The following is a 19,878-nucleotide window of genomic DNA, read 5'->3' as shown; positions in this document are numbered from 1 at the left end:
ACAGAGATGCTCTTCTGTCTCAAGGTTGGACGTGTTGAGTGTACAGAGATGCTCTTCTGCCTCAAGGTTGGCAGTGTTGAGCATTCAGAGATGCTCTTCTGCCTCAAGGTTGGACGTGTTGAGTGTTCAGAGATGCTCTTCTGCTTCAAGGTTGGACGTGTTGAGCGTTCAGAGATGCTCTTCTGCCTCACGGTTGGACGTGTTGAGTGTTCAGAGATGCTCTTCTGCTTCAAGGTTGGACGTGTTGAGCGTTCAGAGATGCTCTTCTGCCTCACGGTTGTAACGGCTTTTTGAGCAGTTACACTGGTCTTGAGCAGTAGTACTACTACTATGCTCTAGGGGGCTCTCCAGACTTCTCTTCCTTTAGATAAAAAAACAGGAGAAGTAGAGTTGGGTATGTTTGGTTAGAGAGAAGCATGGCCTCTTTCTGCTAACCTTATGTGTAGAGTCCGGGTTGAGAAACTATGGTTTTAAGCTCATCCAAGTAAGTGTTGTTCATTTTGTATTGTAATTTTTGGTTTTGCTGGTTCGTCATCTCATCTAATATATGTGGTATTAATGTTAGCCTGTATGTTGTTGTTTAGAAGGACTTCTTGGATATACCGCGTCCACAGAGTTATCGTTCTTATGCTACGGGATTGAGACATCTTCCCTTCCATGCTGTACGGGGTCTAATGGGGATACTATTTGATCATGCCAATATCATCATTTGATATATTGGATCAGCGCAGATCTGAGATGTTTGAGTGCTGCAAGGACATCATTATTGCAACGTACCCTAAGCCAATACATGGATTTAATGAAGCGTAGAGCTTGAATTGAACTGCTGGACTTTTGCTCTTTTCTTGTTGGACCATCCCCACTCCTGGTATCACACCAGACAACACGTGTATATCTTCAAATGTTGACTCACTAGTTGTATATTGTGGTGTGACTTATCTGATATAAATATGGTTTGCATTTACCTCTGTGTTTGGACTTGGTTTGAGAGTTTCTGAATCTGGTTAAAATTAATTTTAGTCAATGAAGTCCTCCCTTATAAATTTATTTGTGATTCAACCTTCTGAGAGTTCTCAGTTGGACGGTTACAAGGTTGGTAGTGTTGAGCGTTCAGAGATGCTCTTCTGCCTCAAGGTTCGTAGTGTCGAGCATTCAGAGATGCTCTTCTGCTTCAAGGTTGGACGTGTTGAGCATTCAGAGATGCTCTTCTGCCTCAAGGTTGGACGTGTTGAGCATTCAGAGATGCTCTTCTGCCTCAAGGTTGGACGTGTTGAGCGTTCAGAGATGCTCTTCTGCTTCAAGGTTGGACGTGTTGAGCGTTCAGAGATACTCTTCTGCCTCAAGGTTGGTAGTGTTGAGCTTTCAGAGATGCTCTTCTGCTTCAAGGTTGGACGTGTTGAGCATTCAGAGATGCTCTTCTGCCTCAAGGTTGGTAGTGTTGAGCGTTCAGAGATGCTCTTCTGCTTCAAGGTTGGACGTGTTGAGCATTCAGAGATGCTCTTCTGCCTCAAGGTTGGTAGTGTTGAGCTTTCAGAGATGCTCTTCTGCTTCAAGGTTGGACGTGTTGAGCATTCAGAGATGCTCTTCTCGTTCAAGGTTGGACGTGTTGAGCGTTCAGAGATGCTCTTCTGCTTCATGGTTGGACGTGTTGAGCATTCAGAGATGCTCTTCTGCCTCAAGGTTGGACGTGTTGAGCGTTCAGAGATGCTCTTCTGCCTCAAGGTTGGTAATGTTGAGCGTTCAGAGATGCTCTTCTGCCTCAAGGTTGGTAGTGTTGAGCTTTCAGAGATGCTCTTCTGCCTCAAGGTTGGACGTGTTGAGCGTTCAGAGATGCTCTTCTGCCTCAAGGTTGGTAGTGTTGAGCGTTCAGAGATGCTCTTCTGCCTCAAGGTTGGACGTGTTGAGCGTTCAGAGATGCTCTTCTGCCTCAAGGTTGGACGTGTTGAGCGTTCAGAGATGCTCTTCTGCTTCAAGGTTGGTAGTGTTGAGCGTTCAGAGATGCTCTACTGCCTCAAGGTTGGCAGTGTTGAGCGTTCAGAGATGCTCTTCTACCTCAAGGTTGGACGTGTTGAGCGTTCAGAGATGCTCTTCTGCCTCAAGGTTGGACGTGTTGAGCGTTCAGAGATGCTCTTCTGCTTCAAGGTTGGACGTGTTGAGCATTCAGAGATGCTCTTCTGCTTCAAGGTTGGACGTGTTGAGCGTTCAGAGATGCTCTTCTGCCTCAAGGTTGGTAGTGTTGAGCGTTCAGAGATGCTCTTCTGCCTCAAGGTTGGACGTGTTGAGCATTCAGAGATGCTCTTCTGCCTCAAGGTTGGTAGTGTTGAGCGTTCAGAGATGCTCTTCTGCCTCAAGGTTGGTAATGTTGAGCGTTCAGAGATGCTCTTCTGCCTCAAGGTTGTAGTGTTGAGCGTTCAGAGATGCTCTTCTACCTCAAGGTTGGTAGTGTTGAGCGTTCAGAGATGCTCTTCTGCCTCAAGGTTGGTAGTGTTGAGCGTTCAGAGATGCTCTTCTGCCTCAAGGTTGGTAGTGTTGAGCGTTCAGAGATGCTCTTCTACCTCAAGGTTGGTAGTGTTGAGCGTTCAGAGATGCTCTTCTGCCTCAAGGTTGGTAGTGTTGAGCGTTCAGAGATGCTCTTCTACCTCAAGGTTGGTAGTGTTGAGTGTTCAGAGATGCTCTTCTGCCTCAAGGTTGGTAATGTTGAGCTTTCAGAGATAATCTTCTGCCTCAATCTGGTTTGTTAAATAGTTTGCTAGGTCTACTTAGGTAAATGGAAACCCTATTTAAAGAGGTTGTTTAACATTACTAAGCAAGTCACAGTTGTCATGCAATATGGGGAGGAAAAAAATCTTTCTGAAGATGAAAAGCATTAAATGGTGCAATCTTATGCAAAAGGCAACTAACAACTAATATCGTGTGAAAACTGAATTGAGATACTATCATAAGATTTGTGAGTAATTTACAGCACAAGAGAACTCGGTCGGGCTTATTAAGGAATGTTTCTGTAAAAAAAAATTGTAATTGTATTAAAAGGGCAGCTTTAAAAAAGACACTGAGAAGCAAACAGGTAGGGGTGTGACGGTTATTATATAACCGTGAGACCGACGGTTATAGTTGAACAACGTCATTAGAACTCTATAACCGCCAAAACCGTGCTATTAAAATATTTTTTACAAACATTTTTTATCATAGAGAATGTTTAAATACTAATATCAGCTTAAGAGGGAAACGAAGGCTGCTACTGCTGGAGATGATTCGGGAGAGGTCTGTCTGTACTTTACCGATCAGAGCGCGCGCTGACACGGAGTAAAGCCTTGTTTAAACTCGACGCGTCCGCACGAGCGCGAAGGTGAGCGCGGCAAAAATGACGCGTTCGGTGCGCAAGACCGGCAAGACCCCATTTGGCTTGGCTGTGTGCACGGCTTTTTTTGTAACAGCGCGCGCGGCGCCGCGTCCGAGGATGACCGACTTCAAGCCGAATCTGCCCGAGCATGCACGTCTCACCGCACCGGCACGCAGTTTGCGCGTCCAAATTGCAAAGTTCATTCCAAAGTTTTTTCGTTAAGGTTTTGTTTACTGTGTGTGATTTATTTAAACCAAAGCACGTTTATTGCAACGTTTGTTTGTTTGTTTTGTTTGTTAAGGATTTGTTTACTGTGTGATACATTTAATGGAAATGTATCAAAACCACGACGACGGTTATGTTACGAACCGTCACATTTGACTCACGTCATAACCGTCATCACCAATTCTGAAACCGGCACACCCCTACAAACAGGTATTTGAGGCTGCTGGTGTCTCTGGACTCTCAAGAACCTCTCCATGCAGGCTGGCAGTTGTGCGTAAAGTTGCATTTCAGAGAGAGACACACAAGTTTGAAAGTATGAAACTTGTTTGTGAGGTTAGAAAACAAACGGTAAAAAAACGGTAAAATTCTCCTATAAATAGGAATCTCTTCTGGCCACTGGAATAAACTAAAAAAAAGTACATTACAGTTTATACCCAAATGCAGTTCACATGGAGCAAACTCCACTAGAGATGGACCAATAAAGAAAACATCATAAAAGGAGCGGTGTGGAGATTGAGCATTGCTCCTGCGGTGTGTTGAGCCTGTGTCTGTGAGTGTGAGCTCTGTCGGTGTGTACCGGCGGGTCAGCGGCGGGCACAGCCTGGCGAGGGACACTGGGCAGAGCTGTGGGGGTTTGGTTACTCCAGGACGTGACAGTAGTGGCGGATCTACCCTGAACACAACACAAACACACGCTGGAGTCAAATAAAGCACCTGCGTGTGCGTTTCCCAGCTGTATGTGAGTGTCTCTCGTACCTGTTGGTAGTACTGAGGCGCCGCAGCGGGCTGTGGAGGTTGTGTGTGTGTCTGCGTTTGGTGTGTGTTCTGCGTGCCGGTCACTGTGGCCACAGGCGTCTGCTGTCCCAGAGCTCTGCTCAAACGATATCGCAGCTGCTGAACAGAAACCTGCAGGCACAAAACAACCATCACATTCACAAAGCTGACATTAAACCTTATGGACACTATCTAAAACTGAGCCCCAAATACAGGAGACCCCAGTGTTAGAGGGGGTCAATTCCACTCTATTCAACACAGTTTCAATCATGGTCTTTAAAATCAACAATTAATTATCAGTTAAAGGGATAGTTCACCCAAAAATGAACATTAGTCCATGATTTACCCACCCTCAAGCCCTCCTAGGTGAATATGACTTTCTACTTTCAGACGAATACAATCGGAGTTATATTAAAAAAATGTCCTGGCTCTGGGGGGTTAATAAAGGCGAGCGAAATGAAGGGAAGCGATGCGTTTGTGTAAGAAAAAAAAAAACATATTTAAAACTTTATCGACTAAAATAACTAGCTTCCGGCAGACGGCTGTACGCATCGATTTACGGTGGAAGAGTAACCCCTGACCCGACGCACGACATAATGACAAACGCGGAAGCACAGAGAATAGAGCAAAACAAAACACGAATTAGAAAAAAATCAAACAATTCTATCTTCTTGCCAAACAGCCATTCGCAGTCTACTTGTGCCTAATGTGCAACTTGTGACGTCAGAAGTAGCATAGTGCGTCATAGCGTAGCGTAAATATCAGCAGTTCGTCGCATTACTCGCATAAGTTGCACTTTACAAGTCGAATTTTAAGTGGAATCCGTATGCATGTTTGGCCGGAAGCTAGTTATTTTACTTTATAAAGTTTTAAATATGAACATTTTTCTTACGCGAACACATCGATTCACTTCAGAAGGCCTTTATTAACCCACGCAGAGCCGTGTGGAGCACTTTTATCATGGATAGATGCACTTTTATCATGGATAGATGCACTTTTATCATGGATAGATGCACTTTTATCATGGATAGATGCACTTTTATCATGGATAGATGCACTTTTATCATGGATAGATGCACTTTTATCATGGATAGATGCACTTTTATCATGGATAGATGCACTTTTATCATGGATAGATGCAATTTAATCATGGATAGATGCAATTTAATCATGGATAGATGCAATTTAATCATGGATAGATGCACTTTTATCATGGATAGATGCACTTTTATCATGGATAGATGCACTTTTATCATGGATAGATGCACTTTAATCATGGATAGATGCACTTTAATCATGGATAGATGCACTTTTATCATGGATAGATGCACTTTTATCATGGATAGATGCACTTTTATCATGGATAGATGCACTTTAATCATGGATAGATGCACTTTAATCATGGATAGATGCACTTTTATCATGGATAGATGCACTTTTATCATGGATAGATGCACTTTTATCATGGATAGATGCACTTTTATCATGGATGGATGCACTGATAGATGCACTTTTATGGACTTCAAAACAGAAACGGCCATTCACTGGGATTATAAGGCTTGGAAGAGCCAGGACATTTTTTTATATAACTCCGCTTGTATATTCGTCTGAAAGAAGAATGTCATATACACCTAGGATGACTTGAGGGTGAGTAAATCATGGGCTAATTTTCATTTTTGGGTGAACTATCCCTTTAAGGAACATTTCCCACATAATAAATGCTTGCCTGCTCAGTGTTGGTGGGCAGGTAGGATATGGCCGTCTGTAAGCTGCCCTGAGATGCCAGCAGACTGGCATATTGATTCATCTTCTCTGCCAGCAGCGCACCCATATCAGGAGAAACCCCGGCCTGAGTCTTCACCACTGCTCTCTGCAGGACCACCACCTTCTCCACCAGCTCCTACAGATACAGGTGATCACCATACAGCAACATCAGTCCACTGAACCATACTCCAATGCTCATGCTGTGCTCAGGTCACAAGATTCACTATCAAGCCCAATAAAAACATGATGGATTAAAGGTGCAGTGTGTGATTATTAGCGGCATCTAGTGGTGAGGCCACTGTTACGGTGGCCGACAGGAAAAGATCGTTGTCTGAGACGGCAGAGAGTAGCCAGTTAAGCAATGAGTTTTTTTTATAAAGATACATGAAGAAATTAGGTTTACTTAATCATTCAGTAAAACGATATGTTATTGCGAATATTATTGTTAATTGTCAGTGTTTTATTCGCTGAATTTAGCTAGTTTCTTTGCACGAAGAACAACAGTGACGAAACGCGTTTGTCCATTTAGGGCCACTGTAGAAACATGGTGGCGCAAAATGGCTATTTCAATGTAGGGCTCATCATGTAAGGTTTTATACACCACTGAAAACATAGCTATTGCATTTCTATCAACAGATCCTCCTATATATTACACATGCACCTTTAAAGTCCTGTGTGAGTGTGTTCCTGCGGTCGGGTCTCACCTGCAGTGACAGTGGGCCGCTGGAGTCCTGTGCTTTGGCCCAGTGGGCGACGAGCTGCTCGACCGCGCCGGCGCAGATGTAGCAGAGACCGGCCTGATCCTGCAGCGTCGAGTCCTCAGACGCCTCCAGCCTGGAGCCCAGCAGACCTGCAGGAGCAACACACTCACATTCAGGCTAACATTAAACACACACGAACAGCCATGACTATAGGTGAATGGAGAAACCAAAACTAAGTCATATTAGCATTTTATAAAACATACAATACAGTATTTTATATATTTATGCAATATAATCACTATGAATATATTAAAAATATTCAATATGTGACCCTGGACAACAAAACAAGTCACAAGGGTCAATTTGTTGAAAATGAAAGCTGAAAAAATAAGATTTCCATTCATGTGTGGTTTGTTAGGATAGAATAATTTTTGGTCGAGATGCAAATATTTGAAAATCTGGAATCTGAGGGTGCAAAAAAGTCTAAATATTGAGAAAATCTCCTTTAAAGTTGTCAATTTCTGTTCGTGATTGTGCTGCATTCACTCACACAAATACATTTTTGGTATATTTACGGTAGGAAATTTACAAAATATCTTAATGGAACATGATCTATACTTAATACCCTAATGATTTTTGGCACAAAAGAAAAATTTATAATTTTGACCCATGCAATGTATTGTTGGCTATTGCCACAAATATACCCGTGCGACTTATGACTGATTTTGTGATCCAGGGTCACATATGATCATCCAGTCAAAATTAAAGCTGTGTGGAGCAAGTGGTGGTTTGTTGTTGCCACACTAATACACCAACATCAGGTTCTGCACTCCTATTGGTCTTTGATTTGGCGGTTGTCGTAGAAGACACACAGAAGACTGTGATGAGGCAGAGGTAAGATCTGACGGCAACGGTCATTAGTCGGCTGTCGGTAAATATCTCAAACCAGTAATCAAAGACTTCAGATTTTGACCAAGGATTCGAGGAATCTTTTAGGACTCAGACATCTAAATCGTGGCCAAAATCGTACAGTGTGAACCCGGCTTTAGTCAACAGGATAAAATATGTTATTGACCTGCTAGATAGCCATGTGGTTCTCTAACAGTAGCACCAGTTCATTATATAAACGCTTGACCTTATCAGACCAGCAATCATTATGTCTAATGCTGTCGAACTGTAAAGTTAATGTGTGAAACAATGTAAAAGACAGCAGCCTCACCACACAGAGAGGAGAACTCGTCTGGCTTGGCGTACGTCATCACCGCAGCCAAAGCCTCCTTCCAGTTCTGGAGGTCACAGGTCTGCAAAATGTCCGACCAGTCCTTCGTCACCACGGCACTAATGAGCTAAAATACATTGAGACCCAACATTAATGTGGTAAACGTGCATTTCAGTACAATAATAAACATCCAGAACACATCTGAGAGCCTGACGTGAAAGTGTAATTATTAACCCATGTTATTCCATGTTTTGAAAGTCTCAATAAATACTTTATTAATTCAATAACTATAAAAAGGAAACATCAAGGGACTGGTTCTTGGTCTGGTCCAAATAACAAAAAAATGAGAAGGATTCATAACTCCTATAACTAGTACTGAAGAACAGTAGTGGGAACTGGGTTAAAAATACAGATTTTTTTATTTATTTAAATCAATTCTCATTTTGAGCAATATCGGTTCTTGAATGCTAAGAATCAATCTTTCAGCCCATGCCGTTTTGAGTTGATGAACAAAGCATTGTAGTGTTTCAACTGCTCAAAGATGTCAATAAAACAGCTTGTAAACAATGTCACGTAATGTTATATTTACCTCAGAAAAACCATTTAATGTCCAAGGCTTGTAAGTTAGCTAAAAAATTCTAGAGCAACCTGTTCTTCAATACAAGTTTGAATAAATCCATGTTATGACAGCCAAGATTTCAATGTTTATACAGTCAGGTCCATAAATATTGGGATTGAAATGATTTAAATGAAACGAACAACTGCAGAACTTTAACTGCAGACTCACAGTTGTTTTCCGTGGTCTTCCGGGTCTTTTGGTGTTGCTGGGCTCACCGGTGCGTTCTTTCTTTTTAAGAATGTTCCAAACAGTTGATTTGGCCACACCTAATGTTTTTGCTATCTCACTGATGGGTTTGTTTTGTTTTTTCAGCCTAATGATGGCTTGCTTCACTGATAGTGACAGCTCTTTGGATCTCGAATTGAGAGTTGACAGCAACCGATTCCAAATGCAAATAGCACACTTGAAATGAACTCTGGACCTTTTATCTGCTCCTTGTAAATGGGATAATGAGGGAATAACACAACTGGCCATGGAACAGCTGAGCCGCCAATTGTCCCATTACTTTTGGTCCCTTAAAAAGTGGGAGGCACATATACAAACTGTTGTAAATTTCCTACACCATTCACCTGATTTGGATGTAAATACCCTCAAATTAAAGCTGAAAGTCTGCAGTTAAAGCACATCTTGTTCATTTCATTTCAAATCCATTGTGGTGGTGTATAGAGCCACAAAGATTAGAATTGTGTCGATGTCCCAATATTTATGGACCTTTAGATTTAGATTTTTAGATTCCTTTATTTATCATTTTCATGGTGTACATAAAAACGAAATTGTGTTTCACACATCCACCGCTCAGTAATTCAGTGCAATAGTAACTAATAAAAAAAAGCACAATTCAAATATAAATATATTAAAATACACACAAAAAAAGAATAAAATACATAAAATACATAAATAATCAATGTATTGACCTGACTGTATATATATTTTTTTTAAATGAGAAGAAACATAATTATGTCATTAAAAATGTATTATTATAATGCACGAAAATGTGTAATTTAAATGTAAGTAGTATACAAATCATTTAATTGTAACCCTTAATGCTATAGTACTGCACCAACTGGGATTCCCTGTATAGTTAAGCATTAGTTGAGAGTATTAAGTATTTTTTAATTTTTTTGAGGAAATTTGCCATGTACAGAATCTGATCGGCCCCAAATAATCACGATCGACTGCTTGTGAATCGAAATCGAATCAAAACGTGAACGTTGTGTCCGTGCCCGGCCCCAGCACCTCACCTTAGAGATCTTGCTCTGAGTTTTGGTGAAGTATTTCCTCTGAGTCTTTTCCAGAAGCTCAGGACCGCCAGCAATAGCCAGGATGATGCCGTCGGCCATTCGACTGTCATGGAGACAGAGATTAACAGCAGCTTCGTAATCCCCAGTGAGCAGGGCTTGTGTGATCAGCCCGTCGATATCTGAAACACAGCAAGCATGACAAATTCAGCAAATCATGAGAAGTAAAAACTCAACTTCCCTCAGTAGATTCGACTCCTAGTGTTATTTGATCAATCAACTATTGTTATATCAGGTAGGGTTAGAAAAAAGACACTTGCCCTGGCTAACTTTGAGGTTAATGGCCTCGGAGGTTGGAGCTGGAGTAACGTCTATGTTGGATGTTTCCTCAACAACGGGCTCTTCTTCATCTTCATCAACGGGCTTTTCATCTTCATCGTCAACAGGAATCTCGTCTAGGTCAGGCGTCTCTGTGGCAGGAGGGTCTGCTTCTTCCTCGATCTCGACAGGGCTTTTCTCTTCAACCTGGATTAGAAAAACATAGGTAACACTTTATTTTAGTGTTCAATTCTCACTATGAACTAGTTGCTTATTATCATGCATATTACTAGGATATTGTCTGTTTATTAGCACTTATAAAGCACAAATTAATGCCTTATTCTGCATGACCATATTCTACATCCCCTAATCCACCCAATACCTAAACTTAGCAACTACCTTACTAACTATTAATAAGCAGTAATTAGGAGTTTATTGAGGCAAAAGTCATAGTTAACAGTCAATGTGTTCCCGAAACAAAAGTGTTACTGAAAAACATAAGCAGTGAACAACATTAGCATGGCTTCCTCTTCCGGATTCATTTGGACCACTTGACATAAGAAATAATAAATCTAAACATTCTGAAATCAAAACTAAACAAACCTAAACAAATATGCCAAATGAACCAACAATGAAGCCAATGCCTACTTGAAAACTGAAAACAATGGCTACATAACACCAATAATCAGAGTGAGGAATTATACCACAGTCAAACCACTTTTAATCCCATTTACATGCCATTTTTGAATCATTTGTTAAAAACATGGTCGTTTTACCACGTTTACATCACTATTCACATGTATCCCAACCTACAACACAAAAAAATGTTCAATTCAAATAGGCCTGCTTGTTGCTGCTTTTGTTTGTGAAATGTTCATACCAATTTTCCATAATTTTGTCCGAGACACGGCTAAAAACGTCTCCATTCTGGTGTTACAAACCATTAACAAAATGCATGATGTCCATAGCCAAAACCATCGGTCAGAGTGGAAGAAAATAAATTAAAGCATACGTGTGCCTGCATAGTGCAAATAAACCTGCAGTGCTTCATATGTATTCTGCTTTCATGAGCTTAATCACATTGGCCCTCATTTATCATTCTTGCGTAGAAACGGGCGTATATGTTGGCGTAAGATTATGCTTACACTCCTCTCACCGCCTGATTTATGAAGCTGTGCGTACCTTTGAAATCCAGGTGTACGCAATACCTGCCCTTGATAAATCCCGCGGCTGAAAACGATCGTCATTAGAATAACACGCCCCTATATATTCAAGTCTCCGCTTCCCCCACGCCCTCATTTTACGCCATGGACACACGGAAGACGGCAAAGAAGAGAAACTTCTCTGACGTGGAGCCGAAATGACCTATCACAATGCAATATTTTACAGCACGTCTTTTGAATTAGCATTCAATTTCGAATCACGTTACATGTATTGGGGTGTACAATAGTGATGATGATGATGTGATGTGGAGTACCATTCATTCACATTAATAATTGCATGACAATTTGTAATATTCTTATTATTATTAGTATGATTTGTATTATTAATGACGCTTATTGTTATTTAGAAGAAGAATGTCATTATTATTATTTGTATTATTATTATTATTTAAAAGAAGAAGAATGTATTTTTTATTATTTTGTCAGTCTGAATTATTTTTTGGTCATGAAAGCCTTTCGTTACCGAACCCAGTCCGTGCGCACCTGCCGGGCCTAACCATGAAACGTCAGGGTAAAGCGCACAGGCTCGCAACTGAAGGAATACATATGCTTACAAATCAAATGCTTTGGTAAAGTCACACAAATTAAACATTGAAGTCCATGTTGCACAAAAATAAACACTGAAGTTTATAACTACTATGTTGTTTTTTTGTTTTACAGTGGGTCATAATATATAATATCTTTTAGTTTGTCAGTGCATTTTGTGGTGTTAGGAATTGTTTTTCTGCGCATTTCCGCTCTAACTCAAAACGTGCGTACATGTACACCACCTCCTGAGCTGGCGTAGGATTTGAGCGTGCCGTACGCCAACGTCCATATTGATAAATCTCAAAGTCACCGTGGTTTTGGGTGTACGCCAGGTGTACGCTGGAAATTTGGTGTACGCACTTTTGATAAATGAGGGCCATTATAATTATGGATATTAACATAGCCATTGATTTTAGAACGGTAAAATAACCATTTCTTGTTATAATCAAAGTTGGCTTTAAATGAAAATAAATCAATCTATTTTCTAAATGCGTGTTATTGATCTTCTTGTGAACAATTGAATTGTTCTTCTCTGCTTTTCTTTTTTTTCAATGGACCTTGTAATTCCCAATCAAAACATCATAACTGGAATGACAGATTTGTCTCTGGTGACGTATACTGGACTCCTCCAATCACTTCGTCCATTTAAACGATGCCCCTTTCTTACAATCGACTGCCAGCTTGCGTTCAGATCTGCCTCTATTCAATCAACACCCGATGCACAGAAGCAAGTCTCATTTGTTTCTTTTTTCCCATAATCCACTTCACACTCGGATGTACGTCACATTATGGAAGAAAAGATCTGCTAAAAAAAACGTTGTAAATAAGCAAATGAGCACCTAGGCAAATGGATACACAAGAAAATAACGATCTTACAATGGCCAAATGCCTACATTTGATAGTCAACTCTCATTGGTAGGTGCAGGTTCTCCATGTACACAACAGGTGGTAGAAAAAGTCCATGCGTTTTCCCACAAGACCATGCCTACTAAATTGCAAGACTTGGCTGAGGTTAGTCTTATACTCAATCCACCACAAATAAAGCTACCCAGCAAGCAATTCTCTTGCAAGTTTCCCTATACTGTTATAAAGTCTAGTCCAGCTTAATTATTTCAATTCCAATTACATTATACAAAGTTACAAGTTAGACCTTCTGTTGGCTCGGACCAGACGGGAAAGCCTTCGTTTCCCTCGAGCATTGAAGAGCCATGGACGCTCAACACCGGTTTTGTGTTTGTGTTGCTCAATTCTCAGCACTGCCGACCGGGATCAACGCACATGCCTTGCCGTCTCAGAGATAAACTGACCCAGTCGCCTTGCCATAAGAGTTTGGCCCTTGTCAAAGTCGCTCGGATCTTTATTCCTGCCATTTCTCCTGCATCCGTCACAAGCTGATTATGAGAACTGAATCTAAGGCCTTTTCCACACTAATACGTTTTCATTTAAAAAACACACTCTCCAATTTGGTCTTCCATCCACACAGAGGCGGCATTTTTTTATTAACAAATTCAAAGCTTTTTGAAAACGCTTTCCAAAGTGGATACATATGAAAATGCCACTTTCATATTGTTGCTCTTTCTTGTTGCTCAAACAGTAGAGCGTCAGCTTTTGCAACGCCAAGGTCATGGGTTCGATTCCCATGGAAAGCAAGAACGGATATGAATGTAAATGTGTACCTTGAAATGCAATGTAAGTCGCTTTGGATAAAAGCGTCTGCCAAATGCATAAATGTAAATGTAAATATTGAACCCATAGATATTATACCAGTATTTTGCCTGTTATGTGCTATTCACATTCACACAGTTGGTAAAATATGTTACTTTGCACACTCTTCATATCACAGTCCTGCAAAGATGACAGAAAATGTACTCGCATTTGCTGTCCTGCGGCAAGGTGAATTTAGTGTTTTCCGGATTAATGTAGACGTAGCCTTGTCTACCCAGACCTTAATATGTGGCCTTGTTAGGAGATGATCAGCGATATTCGCTTCCCCCGTGACTGGTCATGATGTTTTGGCTCAAGTGTATTTTCCATTTTGTTTGGTTTATAGAAAAAGAGTTGCTTGAGCTGCTGAATATTTTTGTACTGTGCAAGTTTCTTCTCCAAATCATTTTTTCACTTCCCCTTCCTAAGAGAGAAGCTCATGGTGAAAAAGGTTAGTGTTCCTGTCTTGTTTTATATAATTAGATAAAATGCATCTTCTTGGTACTCATTATGAAGTCAAACATGCTGAACTTGAACCCAGAGGCTGCATGAACGAGTTGTGGAAATAGAAAAAAAGGACCTGTAGATAAAACACCACGACTGGTGCACTCACCACATCGGCCGCATCAGATTTGCAGTTTTCTTCTAATGCTGATGCAATCTGAAAACCACAAGCAAATCTAATCAGGTCCTACACTTTGAGACCCAAAGAAGCAGATTCAGATATTCACACTATAAACCATACTTTTTTTAAACAAATACCTTTAGGGTGAGCTCTTCCTTCTTGTATCCCAAAAGCTCCAAATATTGGCCACGTGCATCTTCTTCAAAGTTTACCTGAGAACATGAATCTATTGGTTACACCTTGATGAACACAAGCCTGCTGTTCTTGGAACACAAGTACGCCAGTTTAGGAAGTATTCACGTGTCCTACCTTCAAAAAAGACCAAATGGTCTTCTCAAATTCATTCTGAGCAGCTTCAGTCTTGGTTTGGCAGTACTCAAGGAAGTTTCCTGCGGTGAGTGTCGCCTGAAGTTGGTTTGATCGATCAAGGAAATCGGTTTCTGTCACAACCTGACTGACATGCACGACATGGGCAGAAGTTTGCTGGGGCTGATGGGCCGGCGGCTTGATGTTGTCCAAAGTGACTAGTTTGCCACCAAACTGTTCACAAAAAGACAAAGCGGATTTAAAACAAGCACACAAGGTTTAGGGCCCTATCACACCGCGACGCAAGTGTGTTTTGCAGTTTCAGCCTGACACAATTATCATTTTCACGCCACATTGTTTAAATAGCAAATGCATGTGCGCCCCCATTTGTGCGCCCATGGGCTGCTGGTCTGAAAACCAGGTGTGTTCGGGCGCATTGTTGAGGCGTTGAGGGAACTGAAATAGTCTGAGCCAGTAGCAGTAGCCAGTAACAGCTCGTTGTTGTGACTTATTTTGACGGCACTGAGAACGCCAGAGCTTGAGCTCACAGCGCTCGCATTCTCCGAGTTCATTAGTTTACGATGTCTAACAGTCGTCTAATACGTTATTAGATAGAACTGTTATACATAGAAAAACAGTATATGAAAAGGCATTAGCGTATGTCGTGTGCTTGATGTCCAGTGTTTGCTAGTTGAGCAGAAATACATAATCATGTTTCTCTTGGTCCCCTCAAAGTCACGTTGGATTTTTCTCCTCAGTAAATGTTAAGAGGTCCATCTATCACTGTTCTCCATGTTCATTAGAGTTAGTTTCTGGAGTAAATATATAAACTATATTCTGTGTTTACACAACTTAAAAGGTTAAAAAAACTTAAATGGCGGGTGCTGGTGTTTCGCGTGTGTTCGGCCAATCAGCGTCACTAACGTCACTGTAGTTCCTATAGCGCTGGTTTAGACCGACTCTGATGTAGGAGATAAATTAGTTCCTCCAAAAGGAGTTCCTAGAACTAAAACCGTTCCTGCGGTGCGAACGCGCCAAAATCCGGGTACTTCCCGCAATAGTTCTAGGAACTATGAAAAGGATCGTCCGGTGTGAAAGCCCCTCATGATAGATCTGTGGCCACTCACAGCAAAAGACGCTCCGACGGGTCTCCGGATCCACTTGGGCGGTTTCTTCAGAGGAGTGATGGTGCTCTGGGAGGAGGAGGGCTGAGGCAGCTGGAGGGGCGGCAGCGTCTTCCCCGTACCAAAGGGATCCATATTTCCAAATGAGCTACTTAACTATTGACCCAAAGGACATCAGGAGCAACTGTGAGATCATCAATGTCCATGCTAGCTTATGAGAATGTGTGTATTCAGAGTTCAGTTGTACCTGATCAGCCTGTAAATGATTGGCATCATCATTGCTTCCTCCCATAATGGAGTAGATGCTGATGTGGCCATCGAAGGCGGCGGCGGAGAGCACAGCTGGGTTCCTCGGGCACCACTGGATGTCGAAACACCACTGGGCACTGGTGGGCAGCTCGTACAGGACCTGACAGGAGACAGGAGGACATGCATGTCATACCGCTCTCAGTGTCGGCGGGGCCACGGTGTTCTTCAGGTCTCACCTCAGCCGTGTTGGGGTTCCAGCACAGGATCCGGTTATCTTTCCCACAGCTCAGGAGCAGCTCTGGATCTGCTACACTCCACGCTATGGACAAGATACCTCTGAAAGCACACACACAGATAAGGGTTAGGGGTGTGTGATGTGTATCGCCAACTATTTTTTAAATGGAATGATGCATGTTTCCAATGAAAAGTAGCTTAAAGCCTGGTCAAAAAATGTCACTGGATGGCGTAATGTTGGCAGTTTACATCCATTTTCTCTCCTAATCCATGCTTACATATTGTAACTATAATGTAATATCCAGCCAAATATCCAATAAAGCTGTTATCATTTACTTTTTGTCAAATAACGGAAAGAGTATGATATAGTGACTGACTGCATGTTAAACAGCAATCTAAAAATGCTGGATTTGTCACCAGTCACTTTTTTGAAAAAAAGTTGCAACAGGGGGCTGAAAAGTCGCTAATCTATAACACTCGCTAAATTTGCCAACTCTGGTCCCAAACAAAGCCAGAGCTGAAGTGTTGTGCTCCGTTCCTGAATATCAGCACTTTAAATGATTCAATGATCCAATGACCCATTCATAAAGACAGTCGCTTCATTCTTGAATGATTCAGTTGAATGATTCAGAACTAATCGGTCACTGACTCAAACATTAAGACAAAGATAAATGACATGCCACCATTTGATGGAGGTTTTAGTTTAATATTTAAAGTATTTTATAAAAAATTAAAAAACGACTTCAAATTTCAATACTCAAAATATTATTTTTAAAATAATAATCTATAAATACATCTAAATGCTGCTTTAGATGCAGTTTCTGTGTAACTTTTGCAGTGCAAAAATTGATTTTGATTGGTAAAAGCCTATAGTGTCTCGTTCTAGTTAATTGATGTAAGAATTTTACATAACAGATTATGCATAAATCTAATAAGGTTAAAACAATGCCCTTATAAAGGTAAAAATGCTCCTGGAAATCAACTCAAGGTGGCACATATCACGCCTTCATGATAAAATGTCATTTCTGTCACTGCTGTGAACGGAACACCGCACAGAATATGAAAAATATGAAATTTTTTTGGGTCAATATTGGTTTACATCTACCTTGTGTGGTTCTCCAGCACTTTGAGAGGCGAGGTGGCAAAGCGCAGGTCCCACATCTGTATGACGGGCATCCGGTCGTCCTCAGAGGCCAGAACCAGCTGAGTGGCCACCTCTGGGTTCCAGGACAGGCCAGAGCAGTGCATCTGAACCACAACACACACACACACACACACACATCACTGCAGGAACACGGACACGTCTCAGATGATAACAGTAACAGTGACATAGAAATACTATAGAAGTACCACAGTCGTAACATGATACTTTGTCATTAGTGAAGTACACACAAGTTATTAGGTATTATTAATGCAAGTTCACCGTTATTATAGGGAGGTTTAGTCAAATCAAGGCAAAGGCGAATAACTGCACAAACCCGGTTGCTGTGGTCGCTGACTTTGATGATCAGGTCGTTCTTTCTCAGGTCCCAGACTGAAGCTTTCCCGCTGGGACTGGCCGAGGCTAGGATGTGCTGAACCTGCTTGTTCCACGCCACACAGCTGATGTCCTCCAGGGGCTGGGGGAACAAACACCTCAGTCAAACTGGACAGGGCTGCTCACTGTCCCAGGACAAAACAGTCCAGCACAAGCCTCTATGAAGTTTCCATCCCTAGATATATGGGTTTCACTTTATTTTGATGGTCCCTTTAACACATTCTGTTGACTAGAGTTGTCAGAAAGTACCATTTCGGTACCAACATTTTAAAATTGTGACGCTTTGAGCAGATTTGTAAACACCTCTGATTGGCCTTTGTGTTCACTCACTCATCGGATATGTCTGTGATTGGCTACAATCGTATGAGAGTCGTTTCAAAGCACAAGCAGGCGTCTATCAGCAGACCGGTCCTGCTTTCAAACACTCGGTGAAGAGCGCCCTTGATGTATTTTTACAACATGTTTTTGAAGCACTGATCATTGTAGCCAATCACAGACAAATCCGATTAACGCGTGAGTACAATGGCCAATCAAAACAATTACGATTCCGCTCAACAGCGCTCAAAGCGTCACAATTTTAAAATTTCAGTACCGACTTAGAACCGAAGTCGGTACTTTTTGACAACTCTACTGTTGACTATTAGTAGACTGTTAGCAGAAGTTGACATGTAGTTGCAAAGTAACTTTGGCACTGCTCCCTCTTACCTAAACTCATTACTTCAGACTTATGTGCCATCCAGAAACCTGCGCTCTGCTAGCGAATGTCGTCTTGTGGTACCATCTCAAAGAGGCACAAAATCTCTTTCTCGGACCTTTACCATGGCTGTTCCCTGTTGGTGGAATGATCTGCCTAACTCAACCAGAGCTTCTGAGTCAGTAGCCACTTTCAAGAAACTGCTGAAGACATATCTTTTTCGGCAGCACTTGATTCAGTAGAATTAACACTTTCTCTTCTATTCTATAAAAAAAAAAAAAAAAAAAACTGCACTAAAATTAAACTGAGAGGGGTTATAGCACTTATGTATTGTTGTCCTACTGTTAGTTTAACTGCTTCTATTGTTCTCATTTGTAAGTCGCTTTGGATAAAAGCGTCTGCTAAATGAATAAATGTAAACGTAAATGTAACTTATAGTCAGTATATTGTCTGTTGGGAAGCATCACAATAAAGAGTTAGCAGATATTAAGCACAGTCTACTAATACTCTGAGAGTTTGCTGACATTTAGTTGCAAAGTTACTTATAGTCAACAGACTGTTCAAGAGGGACCATCAAAATAAAGTGTACCGACATATATTGTAGGCTTGCTATTTATTATTATTTGTGTGACAGTTGTTTCATCCACCAGGCACAGATCTGATTGCTTAGAACAGAGATTTGGTTCAATCCTGTAACCCAGTGTTTCTCAGCCTTTTAACTCCAAGGGCCTCCATTGTGGACAACAATATTCAAAGGCTGTAACGCTGTAACGTACATTGCCTGAAATGGCTTGTTTTCAAACATTTTCATCTGATTTACAGAAACTAGTGTCCATTATAAATTGAGAATAATTTTTTTTACGGATTCTCAGACCAGGATTCGCCCACGATTCTGAATAGACAACTAAACTATCAGTTTGAATGAATAATTCAACGACTCGCACATAAATACTTCGCTTGTTTCATTACTGGATGAATCAGCGTTTTTAAACGAATCTCTCGTACGAATGATTCAAGACAAACATTTTTTAACAGTCGCCTGTCGCATCTTCTGGTGTAACAATGTAATCAATACAATTGTTATTTGAAGGGTCAAGTTTCTTTCAAAAGGTGATTTGTTCTATGTTCGCTACTCAGTGTTTATGCTCTAGTGTCCATAGATTAAAATAACTGATTCAATTAGAGGTTTTAAGAGCTAAATGTTCTTCAAGTTTCCCACATTTTTTAACTAATGAATTTGTGAGACTTTTCCAGTTTTGTGATTTGCTGGATAAGGACCTCTAAATATATTTTACTCACAAATGCTACCCGATAAAATATTTTAGACCTGTATATTCGATATAAAAATGGCCAAGGCATTTTAAGATTCCATTCATTTATTCCAGATCTAGACGTCACTCTGGTTCGTGAACCAGTTGAGAAGTTCAAAAGAAGTTGTTTAACCAGTGAACTAAAG

General features: G+C 41.0%; 1 protein-coding gene across 5 annotated transcripts in view; it reads right to left on the bottom strand.

Moving 5' to 3' along the window:
• sec31a (SEC31 homolog A, COPII coat complex component) overlaps positions 1-19,878 on the bottom strand; it is a 34,807-nt gene that overhangs the window by 10,947 nt on the left and 3,982 nt on the right. For all 5 annotated transcript variants that reach the window (XM_056235860.1, XM_056235862.1, XM_056235861.1 and 2 more), the window contains exons 6-20: positions 17,670-17,810; positions 17,297-17,439; positions 16,194-16,293; positions 15,956-16,117; positions 15,712-15,864; positions 14,588-14,818; positions 14,416-14,490; positions 14,267-14,314; positions 10,201-10,405; positions 9,884-10,062; positions 8,024-8,150; positions 6,808-6,953; positions 6,066-6,239; positions 4,322-4,471; positions 4,143-4,238 (exon numbers count right to left, since the gene is read on the bottom strand). In XM_056235860.1, the coding sequence (XP_056091835.1) occupies positions 4,143-4,238; positions 4,322-4,471; positions 6,066-6,239; positions 6,808-6,953; positions 8,024-8,150; positions 9,884-10,062; positions 10,201-10,405; positions 14,267-14,314; positions 14,416-14,490; positions 14,588-14,818; positions 15,712-15,864; positions 15,956-16,117; positions 16,194-16,293; positions 17,297-17,439; positions 17,670-17,810 (2,130 nt within the window). The remainder of the gene's footprint in view (positions 1-4,142; positions 4,239-4,321; positions 4,472-6,065; positions 6,240-6,807; positions 6,954-8,023; positions 8,151-9,883; positions 10,063-10,200; positions 10,406-14,266; positions 14,315-14,415; positions 14,491-14,587; positions 14,819-15,711; positions 15,865-15,955; positions 16,118-16,193; positions 16,294-17,296; positions 17,440-17,669; positions 17,811-19,878) is intronic.

Source organism: Rhinichthys klamathensis, unplaced genomic scaffold (assembly GCF_029890125.1).
Source record: "Rhinichthys klamathensis goyatoka isolate OS25496 unplaced genomic scaffold, OSU_Roscu_1.1 h1tg000431l_1, whole genome shotgun sequence".
NCBI classification, from domain to species: domain Eukaryota; kingdom Metazoa; phylum Chordata; class Actinopteri; order Cypriniformes; family Leuciscidae; genus Rhinichthys; species Rhinichthys klamathensis.
Note: the sequence above shows the minus strand (reverse complement) of the source record. Positions and strands in the feature narration are given on the sequence as shown.